Raw genomic sequence first — 20,619 nt, 5'->3', positions numbered from 1 at the left:
AAGATTCAGTTACAAAAATGAGAGAGCTGTGAGTGTCAGAGGAGCTGTGGTCTTCACCTAAGCTCAGTTTCTAAGATGAGATCATCAACCGTGGTAGTACCCCTGCAGGAAAATCCTGGTCTTGCTCATTAGACGTAGGGGAGCTAGCTTTATCTAATCCATTTGAGCTGCGCCCACAACAGAGGTGGTGTATCACCCATGCTGTCTTGGTCCGACTGCCATAAAATTGACGTGCCAAAGGTGAGACTCTCCCTGAAGTCAGCCTTTTTTGCCTGATCGCACCCCACGTCACGATACACGGGCCATGAAGAAGACACACAGCTCCGAGGATCTAAGGTACCTCCCTCGACATTTTACTGCATTGGCTGCAGCAGGGGCAAGGGACAGGAATTACTTCGCTGCGGAGCTTATCAGCAGCAAGACACGCCGTGGGCGCAGGCTGCAGATAAGACAAACTCACAGTGCCATTAGTGCTGTACTTGCACTCACCGACGGTGGAAGGGGTTCTGAAGTTCAGCCCTCGGCCTGCTCGGCAGAGGCCATTCCTACCTACGGGGTTCAAAGGCAATGTGACAGCAGGCACTCACGACAGCTACTCCCAAAGGGCACGCTGAGAGTCAAACACCTCGAATTTGGCTCAGAAGGAGGAGTTACACCAAACGTGATGTCCTGGAAATGCCCTTTGGCAACGATAACTTGGCCGCTCCCTCCGGCGCTGACCGCTGCCTACGTTAACAGGCACCTTCCTCAGAAGGCCCGACACCTCACTCCTCAGCCTGGAATTAAAACAGGAATTTAAAGCTAGCGGCAGCACGCTGCAAGAATGCGGTATTCTCGTTGTATCTGTATTATCAGACCGCTTACTAGCCATTGCTTGGGACCTGCCATCAAATAAGCAAGCAACTAATAAATTGCCCCAGGTTGCTAAAACGCTTACTAATTAACATTTTGCTGAAGTTTCTGGTGGCCATAAGTTTGGGGGTTCCCTTTAGATAAAGCCTAGTTGCAACATACCCTGAATTCTCCCTTTTTTTTTAATTTTTTTTTTTTTTTAAAAAAGGTGCCCGTTAAACTGAAGCTCAACCGCTGAGGCCTTTTGGGGAGCTCAGCCCCCCGGGCCCTGCCTGCCCCGCTCCTGCCGCCACTGTCCCCCCCTCCACACTTCCCCAACCCCGCGGCAGAGCGACCGGTCGCCGCCAGCGGGACGTGAGGAGAATGGAAGCCAAAGCCGCCCCGCCGCAAACCGGCTTCGGAAGAATTAAAACCAAGGGGAGGGCGAGGAACCGGCCGCCACCGCCCCCCTCCCCGCACCCCTCGCCGCCGCTCACCGCCTTTATCCTTGCCGTACATGTGCCCGGCCACCTGGTGCGACAGCGGCACGCAGCCGTTCAGCCCCCGCCGCCGGCTCCCCACCGCCGCCGTCGTCGTCGTCGCCGCGGGGCCCGGGGAAGCGGCGAGCGCCGGCTGGGCCGCGGCCTCCTCCTCCTCCTCCGCCTCGCCTCCCGCGCAGTGCCCGCGCCCGCCCTCGAGGCGCCCCGCCGCGGGCGGCACCGGCTGCGGAGGCTCCGTGGCCATTTCCCGGGGCTGGGGGGTGGCGGGGGTGCGGGGAGGGGATGGCCGCAGCGCGGCGACGGCGGCGGGCGGGCCTCAGCGAGCGCTACGTGCCGGGGCGCGGGCGGCGAGGGCCCGCGGCTCCATCACCCCGCGCCGCGCCGCTCCGCAACCGCGGCCGCACCGCCCACCCCGCCGCTGAGGCAGCGACTGGCCGCTGCACCGCCCCGCCCCGCACCCGGCTCCGCCTTCGCCGACCGGCCCGCGGCGGGGAGGAGCCGGGGGGGGCGGAGGGGGTGTCGGCCCGTGGGGTAGGCCGCGGCGGCGGCTCCCCGGTGAGGCCGTGGCGGGCGGAGCCCGGGCTCAGCGGAGGCAGCAGGGCCGAAAGCGCCTGCGCCCCCGGGGGGCATCCGCGGCCGGGTCCCGGTAACCAGAGAGGCGCCCCACATCCTCCTGGGTTTTGTATCGGTTCACCGTCATGCCCTGGTTTGTTTATTTTCTCCCCAGGAGCTCAGCAGGACTACGAGGCGTGTCAATAGCGTCAGACCTTTAAAGTGGATGAGGACCTTTAAAGCAGCCTAAAACGGAGCCTTACCGAGCTCTGCAGGTGCTGGCCTTGGCTCTGAGGTGAGGGCGTTCATCCCTAATCTGAATTTTAACCCCCCACGGGTAGAGGAAGGCATGTGCAAGCCCTGCGCTCACTCACAGGACCCCAGAGCCCACTGCCTGGGCGGGAAACTTTATTAACATTTCTTTTCTCTAGGGCATATATCAGCTGTATTTGCCAGCCTGTAGTTACTGCCTGCTCCTTTTGCCGTTTCTTTCCTTTATCTGAGCTCTGTGAAGATCAGACCTGCACTTTTGCCGCAGTACCTGCCAGCATCAAGTCGTGTTTAGCATTAGTAGGATGCAGGAAGGGCAAAACAAGAATGGAGATATGAAAATGGAGATATGAAAACGGATTTTAGCAGGTAAACAATGTTCCCTCAGGTTCTGTAAAAATTGGGTGATCCACATCAGGAGTCACCCTTGACGTTAGAGGAACAACAATGCGGTGAGCTCACAGGTTACATGCTACCACTTCCCCATCCCATAGCTGGGAGACGTGGCAGGTGGTTGGGACAACTGGATGGCGATTTGGGGGATTTACTGGGGAAATTAAAGTGTCAAAGGAACAGGAAGGTGACAGGGAAAATGAGGGTATTGAAGGGTGAGAAGAAGGAGCAATAGCATATAAATCTATCAAAACTGAGTTTCATTAGTTTGTTGTTCATGGAACAATTTGTTTCCCTCTCTGAACTGGGTAAGATGGGGAAGACAGTGGTAACAACTCAGCAAGATCCTTTCTGAAGTAACAAGGCTGGTCAGAAAAGTTAGTTTCTCTCTCCCAAATATCCCCTTCTCATCAGTTGTTACTGTCCAGCCCTAAAGATTCAGAGTCAGATGGTTCAAGCGTAAGCTCCTATCTTCAGTTCCTCAACGCTGAATTTTCCCAGGGGGGTGCTGACGCAGGAGAGAAGTGCCGCAGGTTGGTCAAGCCTTGCACCAAAAAAAAAATTACTGAGGAGTACAGAGAAAGAAAAGCACAAGTGGTACGTGTCTGGCAGAGGGAAGGCTCCCGGCCTCGGTGGCAGCAGCTGCTGCAAGGTTGGGATGCCAGCCTGAGCCTTGCGGAAAGATATTTCCCCGTGGGGAGATGCGAGACACTTTGATCAGAGTCTAAATGCAGTGAGAAAAACACAGATGCCATTTCAGACTTGCATGAGTGCCCATCTAACACTGCGATCTACCTCAGCTTGAAATCTTAATGGCAAAAAAAAAAAAAGAATTAAAAGGCAAAAAATTGGAATTTAAAGGCTATTCAGGTACCTAATCCTGAACTAATAGCTTCTAGATATCCTTAGAGCTAACAGAAATGGACCTGGAGGGGATTAAAAGAAATAAGAAAGCATGAGTAATTGGAATAAGTAAACACTGACTATTTCCTTTTCCTTAGTATTTGCTTTAGTCAGATTTATGCATATAGAAATCAAGTGACGCGAGACTCTGTCCTCCGCTCACTCATTCCACCCTCACGCTTCAGCACACGGAGTTCACTAATCTTATCTGGCGACTTCTCCTAAAATAAAACAAGCGAAACCAAGAGAACACCAGAAACGACAAATAATTATTTTCTCCACAGAGTGTGATACTGGAAGAGTTTCCGCTGAAAGCTGAACCTACCAGCAAGATTCCCAAGGAAACTTCTCATCGCTGGGCTGTGCAATTGCACTCAAAGAGAAAGAAAAAGGGGGTGCAAACAGCTCCTAAAGAAGGGGCACGTGGCTGGAAATCTCCCCCGAACAAAATGCATTTGGCACAATTATGCCTAATTCTGGGTTACTCTTTGTTGCTGGCAAACAATCTTACCTCACGGTTCTGACGAAAATGTAAACACTAACAATAGAATAATAATAAATATTACGCACTTAGTCATTTCGCACAAACTGCTTTGGGCTGCAAGAGGATGTCTCAGCGACAGATTGCAAAGCTCCCCCAAACTGCGCCAGGATTACAAAAGAGTCAATTTCTGTGAAATAAAGCCCTTTTTCAAACACAACAGCTAGTTAATAACTAACCGCAAGAGGCAGGGTAGTTTGGTGCAGGAAATAAGCTCATACTTCAGTGGAAGTGCAGGGGGACGTTAGGTAAACAGATTAGTGGGGCTGGATCTTGGCCAAAACATTGGTACTCCACAGGTATGCTGACAACAAGCACCGCTGGGTTTTTGAGCGTCCCTTTGGATGGTTCACAGCCACTTCTTCCCCATCTCGCCAAAAATACCACTCCTCTGCCGGAGCCGTGTCTTCGGCGCGAGGTCTGGGCGAGCGACGTGGATCCTGCTGCCCGCAGAGCCACTTCCTGCAGCAGGCGGCCGCGCTTGCGTAGCTTCTGCCGGCCGAACAGATTGCAACAGAGCCAGACGTGCAGTCCTGGTAAGACACATCAATCAGTGAAACCAAGAATTTGCTGGAGGGGCGAGCGCATCTGCAGCGGTACTTGTGTTGGCAGGAGGGCCCGGCCGGCTCATTTGGTGCACAACAGATGTCGTCACAGCAGTGTGGAGGTTGTAGCCCTGCTGGGGTTCTTTTTCGTCACCATTTCACAGCAGAAGGTTGCCTTCTTAAAAAAGCTCAGGGTTTTTAATCCTTTGATAAATTAACTGCTATCTTTTTTATTCTTGTTAAGTAAAGGAAAATGTAAACTACCCTTATCTGTTGCAGCTGTAAAACTCAATGGTGCTATCTTGCTTTCTTTCCTAGCTACTGCCTTTTTGCTCAGGCATCAGGTCCCACCATGATTAATATTTTACTTGGCTCTGACTGATGCAAACTCTGACAACTGCTCTCCTCCCTGGCAACCGAGTACATCTGGGGTTTTCCAGGATGAAAACAAAGGGATGGCGTCAAAAGCTTATGCTCTCTGGAGATAATACTGTATGTTTGGAAAAGGACTGTGAGGTTAATTCACGGCAATTTTCTATTTTCTGGATCCCCTTTTCTACAAACAGAACCGCAGCTGTCGATTTTGGGAGGTCTGTTTTGTATTAGAAAGCTACAAGGACTACAAAGGTGAGAAGCTCATTTCAATAGTTCCTTTTGTCCTCGGGTTTTATTTTTTCGTTGGTGATCATTAGAGAAACTAAGCACAGAATTTGGAGGAAAGGTTCATGTTTGGACTGACAGGCGGTTAAGGGGTGGAAGGCAAATGGAAGGGCTTTCATGGTGGAGAGGAGGCAGCAGCGGGTGTTTGCTAAGACCAGTTTTATTCAACATCTTCATTCACGAGCCACAGAAGGGAGCGTGCACAAAGTCTCCAGGTCTGTGGATGCTCCTGACCTCCTTAGAGCAGTCAAACGCCACACCGATGGCACAGAAGCCCTGCAGGATCTCACAAAACTGAGCAAAAGGCACAATGTTGGCATAGGAGCTTCAATGTGGATAAACATAGGGTAACGCACGTAGAGGAAAATAATCCAAACCAAAGCTCTTTGACGCTGATCCTGGAGCCGGCTGTCACGGCCCAGGAAAGAGATCCTGAAGTCGCTGTTGACAGTTGTCTGAGATCATCAGCCCGGCGTACGTCTGCAGCCAAAAAAACCCCAACAAAATGTTGGCCAACATCAGAAAGACCATTGAAAGACAAAAGGCATAATTTGGCTGCTCTGTGTAGCCTCAGCGCACCACGTATTTCGTCCGGCTTCCACGGCTGGTCTCTCACAGAGAATAGGAACATACCATTAATTAACTGGTGCAGAAGATGGAATTAAACCATGATTTGTGGGGAGTCTAAATTGGTGGAACATATTTTAGCTGCCTCCAGCCCTAGCAAACGGCAATGAGACGTGTGTGCTTTGACCTCCTTGGGCAAGAAGTTGTGCTTCTTTCTGAAACAGAGGCATTAAAGCGAAGTCTTTAGTACCATCTCCTGATCCCATGGCTTACAGGTAGATAAAGATTACTCCCTTTGTCTTTCTAAACAAAGATTTTCCACGTACGGCTTTCTGGCTCTGTCAGGGGGTTGCTCAGGCACGCACGATGGCATTTTACCAGTCACATCCTAATGCTGTAGGATAACCCTGGTACTTGATTTAAAATGATTAACATGCCAAGAGGTTTATTTCAAATGCCTCTCTGTCTTTCCCTAGAGGCTACTAACATTGCCTCCTCCTGCAGTAAAATTAAACACCTATTTAGTGACTAAACCCGCTGCCAACTGGCATTTTAAAAAGTCCCTTCTATAAAACAGTATTCTGCTCCTGGACTTCGTCTGCAAAACAACAGAATTTAAACCCTTAAAAAGTAATTTAACCCACATGGATGTGGCAGCCAAGAAATGCACTGAAAGAGCAAGATCACACTGCTTCAAACGAGCAACTAACTTGACAGTTACTGAAGTGAAAGTCTGTTCTGGCCGTTGTTTTAGCATCCCAGTCTCAAGCAAGAGTCCCAGCGGTGAACAGACAGCGCGTCTTGACCACATCTTATCCATGTATGGTGATATTTGCCAGCTGCAGAAAAGTATTTGAGAAAAGTTACGCAGTCAGTGACCTTATCATTAATTTTGCTGCCTTTCTGTTGCCAGCTGACTTGACTGAACCGAACAAACATTCCAGCTACTGAACAGAGATCCTTGCAGTGTGCTGAATTTTGAATGCTTCACACATTAAAACCGTAATTTCTGGCACGCTCAGGAAGCTCCTTCTTTTTGCACAGGCTTCTCCCGGAGAGCAGAAGGCACTTTTTTTTTTTTTCCCTGTAAGTGTGCCATGCATTCAAAAACACCAAAAGAAAACTGCAGTCTGCATGACAAAAAGGATGCAGAGTGGATTAAGGAGAGTGCAATGTCAAATTGGAGAGGAGGGATGGTTCAGTCTTCAGCTAGGAGAAAAATAACAAGAGAAATTATCTCTCTGTGCTTACATGAGATGCATGCAACTTCTGCATATTGAAGAAATCCGAAGTTGTTTGAGAACCCTGATAAATCCTTCCTTACCAGTCCAAACTGCACAGGAGAGGTGGACTGAATTCTGCTTTGCTACAGTCACGTAAACCTACGGTGATTTTACTGACTTCAGGGAGCGTATTGGTAAATACTTCTATTATAATTGCACATCTAATTGAACAGTTTACAAAGGTGGGCGTGGAGGAAGAAAAAAACCACAGTCACAGATGTCTGCTGAAGGCACATAACCCCTTTGGCTCTCAGGGGTAACTTTTTGGCTAATACAAGCGCTTTGCCCCAGAAGCTAATGAGCAGCCACTTTGGACATCTTACGCTTCGTGGTATTAAGAGGTGCAATGAAATGCAACACCACCACTACAGAAGAAAACAAGCAGCAGAGAGCTTCAAGCAGCAGCTCCTGGTACGCATCCTAAATTAATGATGGCTCTAGGAAAACGATCATTCTCCTACCGATGCAGAGAGCCCGCTCATCAGTGCGGGAAAACCAGGGCAGAACAAGCCAGGGCGCACAAAGCAATTGGGGGAACGGGTATCCAACTGACAGGAAGGTTTCTTTGCAACACCAATGTTTTATTTCACACCTACATTCTTATCCTTCCTGCTATTATAAAATGTTATTCTGTTACTAGAGTGAGCCACTGTGATACAGCAGTGACTCACGCTTCCATGTCTTTATCTAGCTGTATTACACTGAAAGGAAAATCCTAATTGCACACTCTAACTGCTGTGCAACTGTGCAAAATAGATTTTACATACCACAGCAGTACCAGAACAAGGTCCAAACTGCAACAATACGGGGAAAATTTTAGTAGGGCCTGTAGTCTGCTCTGCTGCTGGCTGTCAGGGAACTGGCAATACAATTCCTGGATTCAAAGTGCGTGAGCCTCCGTGCATGAAAAGCTGTTTAGTCCCAAACACGTTTATGCAGCTCTTCTGGATGCCGGGGCTCAGACAGACAGCAACAGTGCTGGGAAAAAAAAAAGAAAACAAAAAAACCCCCATGAATACATGCATGAATAAAAAACCGCTTAAAACCAGTACTGCCCACATCAAGGAGCATCCATTTCACAGCGTTTGTTTCCTCCTAGTGGACCATTGTGTGATTGCAATGCTGGCCTCCACCATTTGAAACTACCCATGAGATTAATGGTGCTCGGATTAAACGTGCAGGAAATACCTGTACCTTACAGCCATCTCCTCTTCAAGACTGCTGATTCTAGCAGCACTTCAATTCATCTGTCATTCAGATGATTTTGATGAGTCACACTCAATTACTGCAGAATCAGTACTTCAATTTGTTCACCTTCCTCATGAACACTTATATGTTGAAAATTAACAACGTGGAATGGAAACACAGTCTGATTCTGGGACAGGAATCCTCCAGTGCTTTATCTATGAGAGATTTGTACCACATCTTCATGTAGGAGTTTCAAACTGATGTGAAAATTGCACATTTGCAGAAGAACTTCTTTGTGGTCAAAACCTGGCAAAGACCTAATGAATTTGCGTCATATTCTAGGCATCATTTGAGGAAAGCACTAAACAGATTTCAGAAAATATCAGAGCAGGCAAGCACTCAGACTATCAAAACTCGATAACACTACAGGAAAAAAAAAAAGTTGAAGTGTTCTCTGTGATGCTCATCAAGACTGCAGGCAAACCTGTTTACTCAAATTCAAGTACCTCTTTTTATTATCATTTTTGAATAGCTCACATGTATGAGTAACAGGAGCTTTTAGGTACACTACACAAACTCGCACGTGCGTCAAAATAAGATTTAACCACTTGGTCTCAACATTCATAAGTGTGGCACTTCTCCAAAACAAACTCACCAGGGTGTAGATCAGCGAAGACTGCTTCTGCATCTTTGCTTCCCAAGACCAAAAGCTTCTCATAGAGCCCAATTCCCTGATGCTCAAACTCCAGGAAATAATTTTATGACTTAGGAGACTCATTTGAAAGTTCAGGACTTCATCTCTCACAACACTAATGCAGCTTTCAGTGAACTTTTATTCCCTCAAGAGGAAAAGAAATCTCAGAAGGAAAACTCAACCCAGACACAGGTTTACTATTACAGCAGCATTGGTGCACAGCACTACTCACAGTGTAACTCTCCCTTGAAAGAAACAGCACACTCATGAGCTAACACAGACGTTACAACCACGAGATTAAGATGAGCTCAAACGTGTATTTGACAAAAATACAGAAATATCCAGTGTCATATTCTAATAATACAGAAATAACTTTGTTTTTGATTAAAGCAATGTATTTGATGATTTAAAGGTTAAAATAACTTTCCATATGCATCAGTACACGGCCAAGTAAAAAAATACCAAGTACCTTGACAGTCAAGACAGGAAGAAGAGATAGAAACTAAATGTATTTGACTAACTTCTTACAAGCAGAGGTCTCTCACAGACAGTAGTTGCCCCTACTATAGCATTCCACCTGCAAACCCTCTTTCTTCTGCACCACCGTCTCTACTTTTTGTGCCTTCTGCCAAAGTGCACACCAGTCAGCTAAGACCTCAGCCTCTCAAAGTCTCACACTGAGAATATGCAAAACATTTTCTTCCATCTTAACCAGTCATCCCAACCACACCCTTAAAAAAAAATTAAATAAAACGTCAACTGCCTCAATCACCCGGAAAAAGCCTTAAGAGTCCAGGTTAAAATGTCAGCTACTTTCCTCTAGCTCCAAGGTAGCCTCTCTGTCCTAGGAGACAGAGAGCTCAATCTTATAAAGGCTGCAGTTATGCTAACGGACTGGGTTTAATACAAAACTGCCCTCCGCCACTTCAGTCTTTGGGTTTTGGTTTGTAGTCATTTGCATGTTGATAAATCAAAGCTATTTAAGGAAACCGACATTGTAGCCATTAATGCAACCATGTCAGAGAAGCGCCACAGGGAAGGAGGATAAGAGCTCTCCTTGTCTCATCCTTTCCCTGCTGTTTCTAGCTGTCGCCAAAGCCTTTCCTTGTCCATGTCAGTTCTTTTGGTAAAACAGCTGAACTGCATTAACAGTTAGCCCAGGTAGGCAGGAGTTACTTAAGACACATAGAGCCTAAGGCCACTTAGTAAGAGAGGTGCGTCTCCTCCCTCCGCAGCGGGAAGAGTCCTCCAGAACCAGCCAGAGCAATGATGAAGCAGAGAGTAACGATGGGTGGGGTTTCAGTTTTTATTTTAGCTTCTGGAATAAATCGACATAGCCTCCTCCACAGAAGCATCCTGTGGTCTCGGGAAGTTGGCTTCACTGCTAGAGACTGCAAGTGAAACCAAGGCTTTCCAGCAGCACAGACAACCCTGCCACCTCCTGCCCATCACTCTGAGCACTTCCTATCATTCCACTTGTCTATTAAGAAAGCTCTCAGAGAGACCACCTTCCTAACCCTACTCTCAATACAGGTCTGCAGTGCCGGTAGTAGTTCTTGGTATCATATGGTAGTAGGGTCAAGTTTCAACACTGCTGTAAAATCAAAGGTAAAGTTGCCCTTTAGCCTCATTTTGCTATAAGCCTTTTATGTTGTCTGTTCAAAGTTAGCAATTTTAAATTTGTTCTTTTACAGAAGCCAGTAGTGTAACAAGCCAATTACACTACAGAACAGTAGTGTAATAGGCCAAACATGACACCTGCAGAAAATGCAGCACAATCGGAGGTCAAGCTGCATTTTGGCACCATAGTTTCTTTCCTGCCGCTGCCTTTTACATAGATATCTATCCAGACCTGTGACTACAGAACCCCTCCAGGATCGTAGGATCTACCTTTTGAACACACGTCCTACTGAATAGCCTCAGAGCAGTACACATTTATTTCAAAATAATTTAATACCTATCTTCTGATGAAGTACATTCTGTGCGTCGTTTTAGTTTCATACTCAATGAAAGGGTACACACACTTTACAGGACAAAAAATTTAAACCATGACTATTTAGGAAATGTATGCATTGTAGTGATTAAAACCAGACAAGCATCAGAGAAAATACACATGCTGAAGCCTGATGTATATAACTACACTGGAAAGTCTTCAGTGGCATGACAAAGAATTTGTGGTTTTTCCCCCGATTACAAGTGAGCAGAGGATTTGTCAGATATTTGTTTTGTAGCTTCTACCGTCCACTCTACGCCTCCTTCCTCTTGATGATCAGAGGCCCAACATTGTCACCAGTTTCCTCGTTGTGCTTTGTGTGAGAGCCATCACACAGCGGGAACTGAAAAGAGAAAGAATAAACACATTTAAAGTACATCCAGAATCAGAATTAAGAACCTAGGTTGGAAGTTCATTAGAACTTCTTCTCATTAAATCCACTGCGACGGCAGACTGTACCTTTTGTGCTGGCGTCTCGGCTCTCCCTGAATTTTGGCTAAACACTAGTTTTGTCCATACAAGCACAGAGTGGACAAGAGGCTTCTTAAGAAAAAGCAGCAACTCTACTCCACTCTATTTTGTGTTCCTGCCGCAGGCCACTATGAGGAAAACGCAGCCCAAGCAGAGCTTCAGTTGTAACATACCTGGAGTATCTTGCTCTCAACCTTGTCCCACACTCTATTTTCCCAGGCAAGAGCCAGAGTTGCGTGCAGTTAGAGAAGATAAGTGGGGCAAGGAAGAGAAACAGGAGGAGATCCTTAGCTGGTGGTTTTTTCCTGGTTTTCTGTAGCACATGATAAAAAAAGGACAGTTTCCCCAGCTCATCTCTTATTTAAGAGAGACACCTACATATTAGTCCTGTGTCCAGAGTGGCAGGCTGCCTTTGCTTCATCCTGACACAGCTAGCTTATCTCATCGACACAAAGGTCTCCTTGCGCAAGCTGACTTCTGCATTAGGATCTTGACCTGCTGATGGAAATAAACTGCACTTCCAACTGACATGGCTAATCATCAGGGGGTTTTAAGGGTAGGACTGAGGAAGTAATTTGAAGAACTGCTTGTTCCATATAAAAAACACCCTGAAACAGCCTGATCAGAGCAAGACCAGCAGGGACTCCTTTAGCCAGCTGTTCCTGGGCAGCTCTTTTCACGTGCAAGAGCCAAAGGACATTCTGCGAACCACGAGAGGGAAGTTAGATCCCATCGCTTCTCAAGAATGCGTTTTCAGGGCTATGCCTCCGCTGCAGACGATCACAGAAATCACACACCAGTGTTTTGCATCCAGTTGCTATTTTGCTTGCTTAAAGTAATGGGAATCAAAGTGGGGCGTTACTCAGCTTTTGCCTTTGCAACAGCAATATTCCCTCGCAGTACAGTCACAATCAAAAAGTCTTCGACGCTCCACTGATCCCAATGTTCATGCCTCAGTCATAGCCCTTGAAAAAAGTTACCATCCTATCACCCATGCTTAATTAGAATAAAATATTTCAAAATACTGCACGAAAACAATATAATGAAAACAATATACTTGAAAAAAAAGATTTCCTAGAGCTCTAAAAATAAAGCCACATACCCTGTAGGGTAGTATGTTGGGGGAGGAATAAAGGTGAGGTGGGGTTTTTTGTTTTTCAAAGCTACAAAATGTCAAAACCCACGCTATAAATGGCAGGTGATGTTTCCAAATAAAGAAACCCTGAATTTGGAGAATACTCACGTAAGCTGATTCATGCAGGAACTTTATCATCAAATCAGTCATTTGTGACTCAGTGAGTAGATACTGACAGATACTTGGAAAAAATCTGAGCAAACAAGACACTGTGTTCTTGGGACACTGACCAGCTTCCAGCCCAGATGTTCCTAGGCCAGTTGTTTTTCCATGCAACATCACAGTTCACTGGTCTTCACAGAAGCGTCAACGCAGCTTCCATCAGACATTAACATCTCACATGTCCCAAGAAGGTAAGCCCAAAGTCCAGCTACAGCAACACTATCACTTCAAGTTTGCAAGTGACAAAAATGGTGGGATTCACAGGCTTCAGATAGCATCAAGACATCTTTAACAGCCACCAACTCTTGACTGCTCTCAATTCAGCCGCTGGGTCAGCTGATCTCAGAACTACTGGCTCCTAGGGGCTGGGACACTAGACTTGAACTTCTCAGAAAAGAAAAAAAAACAACCCACAAAAAACCACATTACCAAAAAAAAACCAACAACCAAACCCAAACAAACCCACCACCAGTTTTCCAGAGCATCCACTTGGTCACCTTGAAGACCAGATAGTGAATAGGTGGATCCTGGGCCACGTTGATCATTAAGAGATTAAGATAAAGCAGGCTAGCAATAGCAGCCAAAGCTCACATCCTGCGGGAATTGTGCAGTGATCTGGACAGCTCAGCTTATCCCAGCTGACTGTCAAGAACTGCAATGCAACCACTAAGATCAGACACTATCTTCCATTTCCATTTAGAAAAGAGAGTAGGGAGCAGAAAGTAACACCAAGGTTCAAATTAGGATTATTTCTTCTTGTATAAGCATTGAAGGTGGTGCCTACACTACTGCAACCTGAAGTAAACTCAAATTCAGATATTAAAACAAAGTGCAGATACTTAGAGCAGCCTTTCTCCTCCCCCTTTTTCTTTTCCAAAGCTGTCCCTCATGGCAGTTCAATAACACTGTAAAATCCGATTTAAATCTGAGGTAGAGATGTACAACATTTGGCATAGCCGAGATCTGTATAATTTAGCCACAGCGGTAGTTCTGAAAAGAACTATCATGCTTATTTTATGCTAATTATGCTAATTTTAGGCAACTGAGGCAACCCAACTTCATACACAAGTTAAGTTGGACTAGTGTCTAGGCCAAACTTTTAATTGCTTAAAAACAGAGGCTTAAAGTATGGCATCATTATTTCACTAGCTTTACTTTGGGATTATACATACAACTCTTTCGCGTTGCTAGGGCACAACTGCATTAAGTTATCTGTCTAGATTCTTCAAAAGCTTTTTACCACAATGACTTATTTTTACTTTACCTTCATCACCATTGGAAATAGATCACCGCTGTACTCATCTGTGTGGCAAAAGGCAGCTATATACGGTACACAGCAGTACTAAGACAATAAAGTCAGGACAGAACAGCAGTATCACCCTAACAAATCTGGGCAGGTCAGGCTCTTCCCGAAACAATTCTACACTCACCCCATCTACAGGATTTGACGATGGGATCAGACACCGCAAGTGAAAATTTGACACCAGCTCTGGTATACCAAGAGGCTTCTCAAAAAGAAGTTAGTTTCCTCTAAATAAAGCAGTTTGAAAATAGTTTTGTTGAAAGAGGCATGCACATAAAAGGAACTGGACCATTTATTCTTCTCTTACCTTCTTCGATCTCCAGCAACGACAGTACACAGCCTTGTCTCCCAGATCTTCCATATCAAATGCATGGACTACCTTGGGGTTATCCTTCTGGATATGGGGATTCACCATTGCTTTGCAGCATTTGTCTTTAGAGAGAAATTTTTTGTAAGCTAGATATCCAACAGCAGCTGCTCCAGCAGCTAAGGAGACTGCAGCAATCCATTCAACTAGGGGGGAAAAAAAAAAAAAAGAAGAAAAAAAAAAAAGGGAAGAAAAAAAGAGCAACTGTCACTTCCTGACCACAACACTCCATTAAAACTGCTTAGTATTAAATGTCTTCATGCTTGTGGCAACCCCTTTACTTTCCAACAGACCTTTTTGTTCTGTAGTAGTAACGCAGCACTTGAGAAGAATATGTTCTTTTGACTGTGACCTAGTTAATCTTCTTTCTCCTAATCAGAGTTCTCCTTCACCCCAATCCCTTCTAGGCAAGGGTGAGGATGAACCTGGCAGGGTTTGGGGTTTTCTTTTAACCTTTTATTTGGGAATCTGCGATAACAGCATTGTTAGTACAGCGTTCCCAAGTACAGCACAGTAAACCAGCTCTAAGTACACCCTGTAGCAGCAAACCCCCCTTGTTGTTCGTTTCAATTGCAGGAAAGTCACTAAAGAAGAATGCTCAGCATCAGCAACTCAAGGAGGATCCCCCCAAGGTATGGGTACTGGTATTTTAACTGGATTAGGTCCTGACTCTGAAAGACAACTTCCATTAAAAAGTCCTCTTTCCACCACCTCCCATCCTCACTTTTCCTCCCCTCCACGTATCTCAAAAGTCTTTGCAGTCTTGCTCACTTGGTATCATTTCCTTTTCTGCAAGGAGTTTTCCAGATTTTTTGTGACTCTTATTTCCTCTCTGCCTCATGAAAATACGCTGGACTTTGGCCCAAAGGTTCTCGTTGTGGCAACAGCCCTGGCCATTTCCCTCAGAGCTGCAGGCAGCTGCTCCTTTTTTGCTTTTTATCCACCACTTCTACTCACACATGCACTCCTAACGTGTACACACAGAATTCAGCTGACTCTATGGACAAATAGAAAACCAAACAGGGATTTAAATTTTAGCACATTTACACAACGTAAAAAAAAACCCGTAAAGTTTCCAGTTGGGAATTTATATCTTGCCCTTCATTGGATTTTAAAGACACCAAGCCACATGGCACCTTTGGAGCAAGAGACATTACTACATTAACTCTAAAGGGTAAGAAGAAACAAAAAGCCTTTGTTAGTTCTTGCTGCTTTCCATGGCTGACTTGTTGTATTGCCACTGTGAGCTGGCACTAAAAGGATCAAGAAGGTATTTTGCCCTGTCCCACAGCCTCTTCCACAATCCATACCAAGCCCTTTCCTCAGCTAAAACACTACGTTAGCTCATATGCACTATGCTGATCCACAAGGGTCTGGATGTGGCAATACATGGAATTAGACAAATATTTGTATGAAGTCTGAAGTCCTGTAAGATCAGGGAAGGAAGGCATTCCTTTAGCATCTTACTAAAGGAGTAAAAGATGCAGAAATCCTTCCGAGATAATTTTTCTTAGGAAATAAAGTAGAAGAGACCAACATACGCTGGATTCTGTGAAAATCTGCTTTAATTTAGCAAAACAGCCCAAACTAATTCAAACGACAGCCACATCTTACATCAGAGGGAGCAGGTTCTCCCATGGAAAGCCATCACAGGGAGTTTGCGGCACCCTTTCCCCTTCTCACTTGCACACGTTTCCCCAAGCAGAGCAGGGCTGCGGCAGGGAGGAGGTACCCAGCCAGTTCAGGGACAAGCTGGGTCTGATGAGTTTAAAGCGATTTCTGATGAAATGTTGAGTGCAGCTACAACAGCTGGAGGCAAAACAGAGACTAGCTTATACTGGGGATTTCAGAAAAGCAGCAGTTGCAAGGATTGTCCAAGGTGCTAATGCGACACCAATGGATCAAGTCTTAATCAATGTTTTTAAATAACTGAGGAGGGGACAGTGATAGATTGTATCCGTTCCATTCAGGAAACTAAAGAGAAAGAGTGACTTCAATGAAGAGCAAGGCTGACTCCTATAACTGAACAACACCTTAAAGAAGCTGATCCTCTATTGCACCCATCCAAAAGTCCAGGTCAGCTTAACAAATCAGCCGAGGAAAAGATTCTGATGATAAAAATACTTCTACGACTCACAGCACAAGCAGGAAAGTCTGTACGAAAATTCAGCAGCCTTGCAGCACATCTAGAAGGCTGCACAACTGCAGCTAACCCAGATCCCTCAGGCCACCTACCACATAACCATGCACAGCACATTCGGATCACAAGCAGAAATCATTAATTTAAAATAATTGTCATCTTGTATTTCAATGACTCTTGACTTCTCCCAAGGGCCAGATTCATACATTACTCACATGAGCAGACTGCATACATACAAAAAGCTTTATATATATATATTTTTTTTTCCCCTTATAATAGATAACAGTGTGTTTTTTACTGTATTAGCTTTTTAAAAATCACTTCTCTGGAGCTGTATCAGGGGGAAAAATTACATCAACCAAAAATACATTAAATCCCAACGATTGCAATAGTCTATTATTTAAATTTCAGCATTGCCTTAATAAACATCATGTAAATTTATGAAAGCTGTTTGAATTTAACAAATGGACTCTCTCTCTCATAATTGTATCAGCCTGCAAACTTTCAGAGGTAATAAGCCTTGCTGTTAATCATTTGTCTGTTTCACAAACAGATTAGGAAGAGTTGGAATGCCCATTTCACCTTTCAAACTAAATTAACCATAAAACTGCATCTGTGAAGAGAAACACTTCAAAGAAGTTTTTAAGTACTTCAAACTCTCTTTCAAGAGGCCTCCGGTGCCAATTCAACAGTTGGCTGCCAAACTTTTAAGGTCATGCCTGTATTACTTCAAGAGGCATCTGTTAACAGAGTGACATTGATGTGGAATGTCAAGGGTTTCTTTTAAAAATAAAAACAAAGAGCAACTTTTGATTTATTATTAAACAAATCCCAATTCTGGTATAATACCAAAGCACTGTGTTACAAGTCACTACAGGCCTGTGTAAAATGGCAGAAAATTTGTTTCAATGTTGTAAGCACCATACAATGGAAACGGTTTGGCAAAAACTCCTGAAAAATTAACACACAAGGAGAGAACAGAAGGGAAGAGAGATGGAAAGAAGGAAACAGAAGTCCAAAGAATGCAATCCCAGGAGAGCAGGCAGTGCACAGAAGTAAACAGAAAAAAAAACCCAGAACATGAGAACAGCAACAAGCTGATACTGGGAATTTTTTTTTTTTTAAATATATATATCCTAATGAAGAAGAGGCTTGGATCACAAAGTTTCTTTTCCTTTCTCTCCCTAAAGAGCTAGAAAATGGCTCTGGATGTTTCCAGATTTAGGCTACAGAAGTAGATCTAGCAGAGCACTCAGATTTTATCTGCAGGAAGAACACATATTCACCATCTGCACTGACAAGCACGTGAAGAAACTGAGATGGGCTTGGCTCCACCAGAAGCACACAATCCTCATTACTAAATGTATCAGTTTACTTTCCAGGAACCAGCAACAACATGGGGAATAGCTGCACCCCTACAAAAGTTAGTCCACAACAGTCCTAAGAGACAATTTTCATGTTGCCTCTCTCTGCTGCTTTAAAAGCGTTCACGCTATTTGAAAGTCAGCTACAAGTAATACCCCCAGACATGAAGATCTGTACTTTTGGCTTCAGAGGCACTTACAACCTTCCAGCATTGTTCTCCTCCTTTTGTTGCCAATGAAGAAGCTACTATTGTCCAACAGTTGTTCATGACAGTCCAGGTGTAACTGCCCACAAGGAAAGGCCACCTTTCTGAGGCCATGCCTGGAGAAACACTTGACACTTGCTTACTCAGGAGTGTCCAGGATAATGGACTGCACTGAATGCCTAAGAGTAAAAGCCAGCCAGTCAAGCAGATCAATTAACTTCTGCCACTTCACAGCATCCACAAGAAATGGGATTATGACTGACATGCTTAATTTAACCAAAACTGTAAGGTAAAGAGGCCACCTGAGGGAGAAAGATTGTTGGATCTGGCTGATAAGCAGCAAAAGACAAGTCAGCATGATCAGATCCACAGTCAGCGTAGGGTCACACCTGCAAACAACCACATCACTCACAACAAAAAGCACTAGCTGTGCTATTCACTGCCTCCCAAAGGGTAACCTTTCCCCACATACGCACACTGATATACACAGAAGCAATTAACTATTGAATTTCTGCCAGGAATTAAATCCCACTAAAACACAGGAAGTTTATGGTGTCTAGTTTTCAGTAGGGAATAAGTCATTAGTATGATTTCCAAAATTAATCAGCCTGAGACATATACAAGCCACAGACAGAGTTGTGACCTGCCAGTCGCCAAGCACTCATCAAGTTTAATCTTGACAGAAATCACATTAAGCATACACCACCTCCTCCTAAGCAAAGCACCCCCCAGACAGCTCTCATCGGCTGTTCCCTGCTTTCCTGGGATAAGCAGGATATTTTCAGTTAGGAAAATTAGTTATTTTCAGATAGGAGCACGTTCTGCTCCATCCCCCACAAACTGAGTTTTCTACTCAATTCCAAGCATACTGGAACTGTTCTAATTCTTGCAAGCTAATAAGTGACAGTAAGCTGCCGTTGGGAACACAACCTGTCTGCAAGCTAGTATCAAGTCATTCTCAGGGCCTTGGTTTGGTTATTTTAATAAGCACAGCCTTCCAGCACTATAGCCCATTTTAGACTATAGCAATGCCTTTGCCAACATCCTCTGTAGCAGCAGTGTAACCACCCCTCCAAAAAAAAAAAAAAAAAAAAAATCTATCTGGATGGAGTCCCCTGTTTAAAAGCATAAACCATAAGCAGCTTTGCAACTGGAAAGCAAAGCCACGCAGGTGAAGCTCCTTTTTTTTTAGCAGAAATCAGATAATTCAGCACTTCACCCTGTCCTCCACCCATCCCAACCCTTTCATCCTGCCCCGCTGAAGTCAATCATTACACAACACATGCATCACCGTTATCCTTATTGTACAGTTCCAGGCTTTGAGAATAAGTTAAAAACGCAGGAATTTACAGGCTGCTACGAAATTTACACGCGGCGGCGGCTTCACATAAAGGACAGGGCCTGAAAAAAATGGCAAAGCCCGACTGCAACGCGGCAGGGGAAAGGCATAAATCAGCCGGCGGTGCCTGAAACGGGCCGTCCCTCATCCCAAATAAAAACCGGCGGGGGGCTGGAACCGGTTCTGAGGGGCGAACCGCACGCAAGGGCCTGGCGCGGAGCTCGGTTCCCTCCAGGCTCTCACGGGGGCCGGGCCGCCGCCCCTCACCTTCCCCAGCCGGCTCCGCAGGGGAATTTTATTCACCTCTGTATCGAAGCCGCCCCGGGGAGGACCCGCGCCCCCGCCGCCATTTTGTCCCCGGGGGTCCGGCGGGGCGCGAAACGCGGGGTGGAGCCGCGCCCCCTCCCACTGCCCCGCTCCCCACATGGAGACACAACCTCCCACAGCCCCGTTCCCCCCACGGGGACACAACCCCCACTCCGGGCGCGCCCCTACCCCGCACGGCGGAGTTCTGTCCCGTCCCCATCGCTCCCGACGCCGTAGAGGGCACACGCGGCTGGGCGCACACACACTGCCCTCCCACAAGATGGCGGCCGGGCCCGCCTCTTAAAGGCTTCCCCGCGAAGAAAACGGGCTCGGAGGGCGGGTACCGCCGGTGCTGAGTGGCGGGGAGGAGGGTAAAGCTGGCTCTGAGGACTGTAAGCGTGACATGGGTGGCGGGCACCGCCGTGCCGTTGCGGTTGGACTTAGCTGCGGAGCGCCCCGCGTTACCGGGACTCTGCAAACCGCTCTGAGCGTACGGTTGTGTCAGCCCTCCCCTGCAGAGGCATGGCGAGATAAGCCTTACACCTCACAAATGCAGGTGTTTACACTAAAAACCACAGGGCTTTACTTTAAAAAAAAAAAAAAAAGGTATTTTATCAGAGCCCTGTGCCTGATTAAGGAGTTGCAAGCCCGTGACTGACTCGCCCAGCGCACCTTTCGCGCAGCCCCGTTACTGACAGGCGGTTGCAGGTGCTGTAACCGAAGCTCCGCGCCGCTCCCTTCCTCTTCCTCACGCCTCGGCGCGCCTGCGAACGACCTGACCTTCAAACACCCTTTGTTCTCGGAGCACAAACAGCCTGACCGCGCTTCGGTTTCCCTATCAGCCACAGAATTCCTAGAGGGGAAAAGAATAAGAGCAAAACAAAGCTTGCTCACAAAATGCAATAA

The 20,619-nt window shown here is 46.0% G+C and overlaps 2 protein-coding genes across 3 annotated transcripts in view; both read right to left on the bottom strand.

Moving 5' to 3' along the window:
* The window catches only part of IPMK (inositol polyphosphate multikinase), a 39,672-nt gene extending 37,963 nt beyond the window's left edge, over positions 1 to 1,709 (bottom strand). Inside the window, exon 1 of the mRNA XM_086752716.1 lies at positions 1,329 to 1,709. Within this exon, the coding sequence (XP_086608842.1) occupies positions 1,329 to 1,575 (247 nt within the window). The 5' untranslated portion in view covers positions 1,576 to 1,709. The remainder of the gene's footprint in view (positions 1 to 1,328) is intronic.
* A 9,128-nt stretch (positions 1,710 to 10,837) lies between these two features.
* CISD1 (CDGSH iron sulfur domain 1) lies at positions 10,838 to 20,036 on the bottom strand. Of its 2 annotated transcripts, XM_086752322.1 has the most exons (4): positions 19,903 to 20,033; positions 15,130 to 15,355; positions 14,299 to 14,504; positions 10,838 to 11,263 (listed from the first exon to the last, which is right to left on the bottom strand). In XM_086752322.1, exons 2-4 carry the CDS (start codon positions 15,197 to 15,199, stop codon positions 11,174 to 11,176), a joined length of 366 nt encoding a protein of 121 aa, XP_086608448.1. In that variant the 5' UTR covers positions 15,200 to 15,355; positions 19,903 to 20,033; the 3' UTR covers positions 10,838 to 11,173. The 2 variants fall into 2 exon arrangements, with proteins under 2 accessions (XP_086608448.1, XP_086608449.1); XM_086752323.1 differs by lacking the exon at positions 15,130 to 15,355 and having other exon boundaries at positions 19,903 to 20,036.
* Positions 20,037 to 20,619: the final 583 nt, after the last annotated feature.

This window comes from Chlamydotis macqueenii, chromosome 7 (assembly GCF_036417535.1).
Source record: "Chlamydotis macqueenii isolate bChlMac1 chromosome 7, bChlMac1.mat, whole genome shotgun sequence".
NCBI classification, from domain to species: domain Eukaryota; kingdom Metazoa; phylum Chordata; class Aves; order Otidiformes; family Otididae; genus Chlamydotis; species Chlamydotis macqueenii.
Note: the sequence above shows the minus strand (reverse complement) of the source record. Positions and strands in the feature narration are given on the sequence as shown.

Bases quoted from the DNA above. Each gene is read 5' to 3' on its own strand.
- CISD1 (XM_086752322.1), bottom strand. From the start codon at position 15,199: ATGAGGCAGAGAGGAAATAAGAGTCACAAAAAATCTGGAAAACTCCTT. The intron at 14,505-15,129 runs GTGAGCAAGACT...TTTCCCCCCTAG, and splicing joins AGAAAAGGAAATGATACCAA to TTGAATGGATTGCTGCAGTC. The intron at 11,264-14,298 runs GTAAGAGAAGAA...TTCTCTTTTCAG, and splicing joins GTTGCTGGAGATCGAAGAAG to TTCCCGCTGTGTGATGGCTC.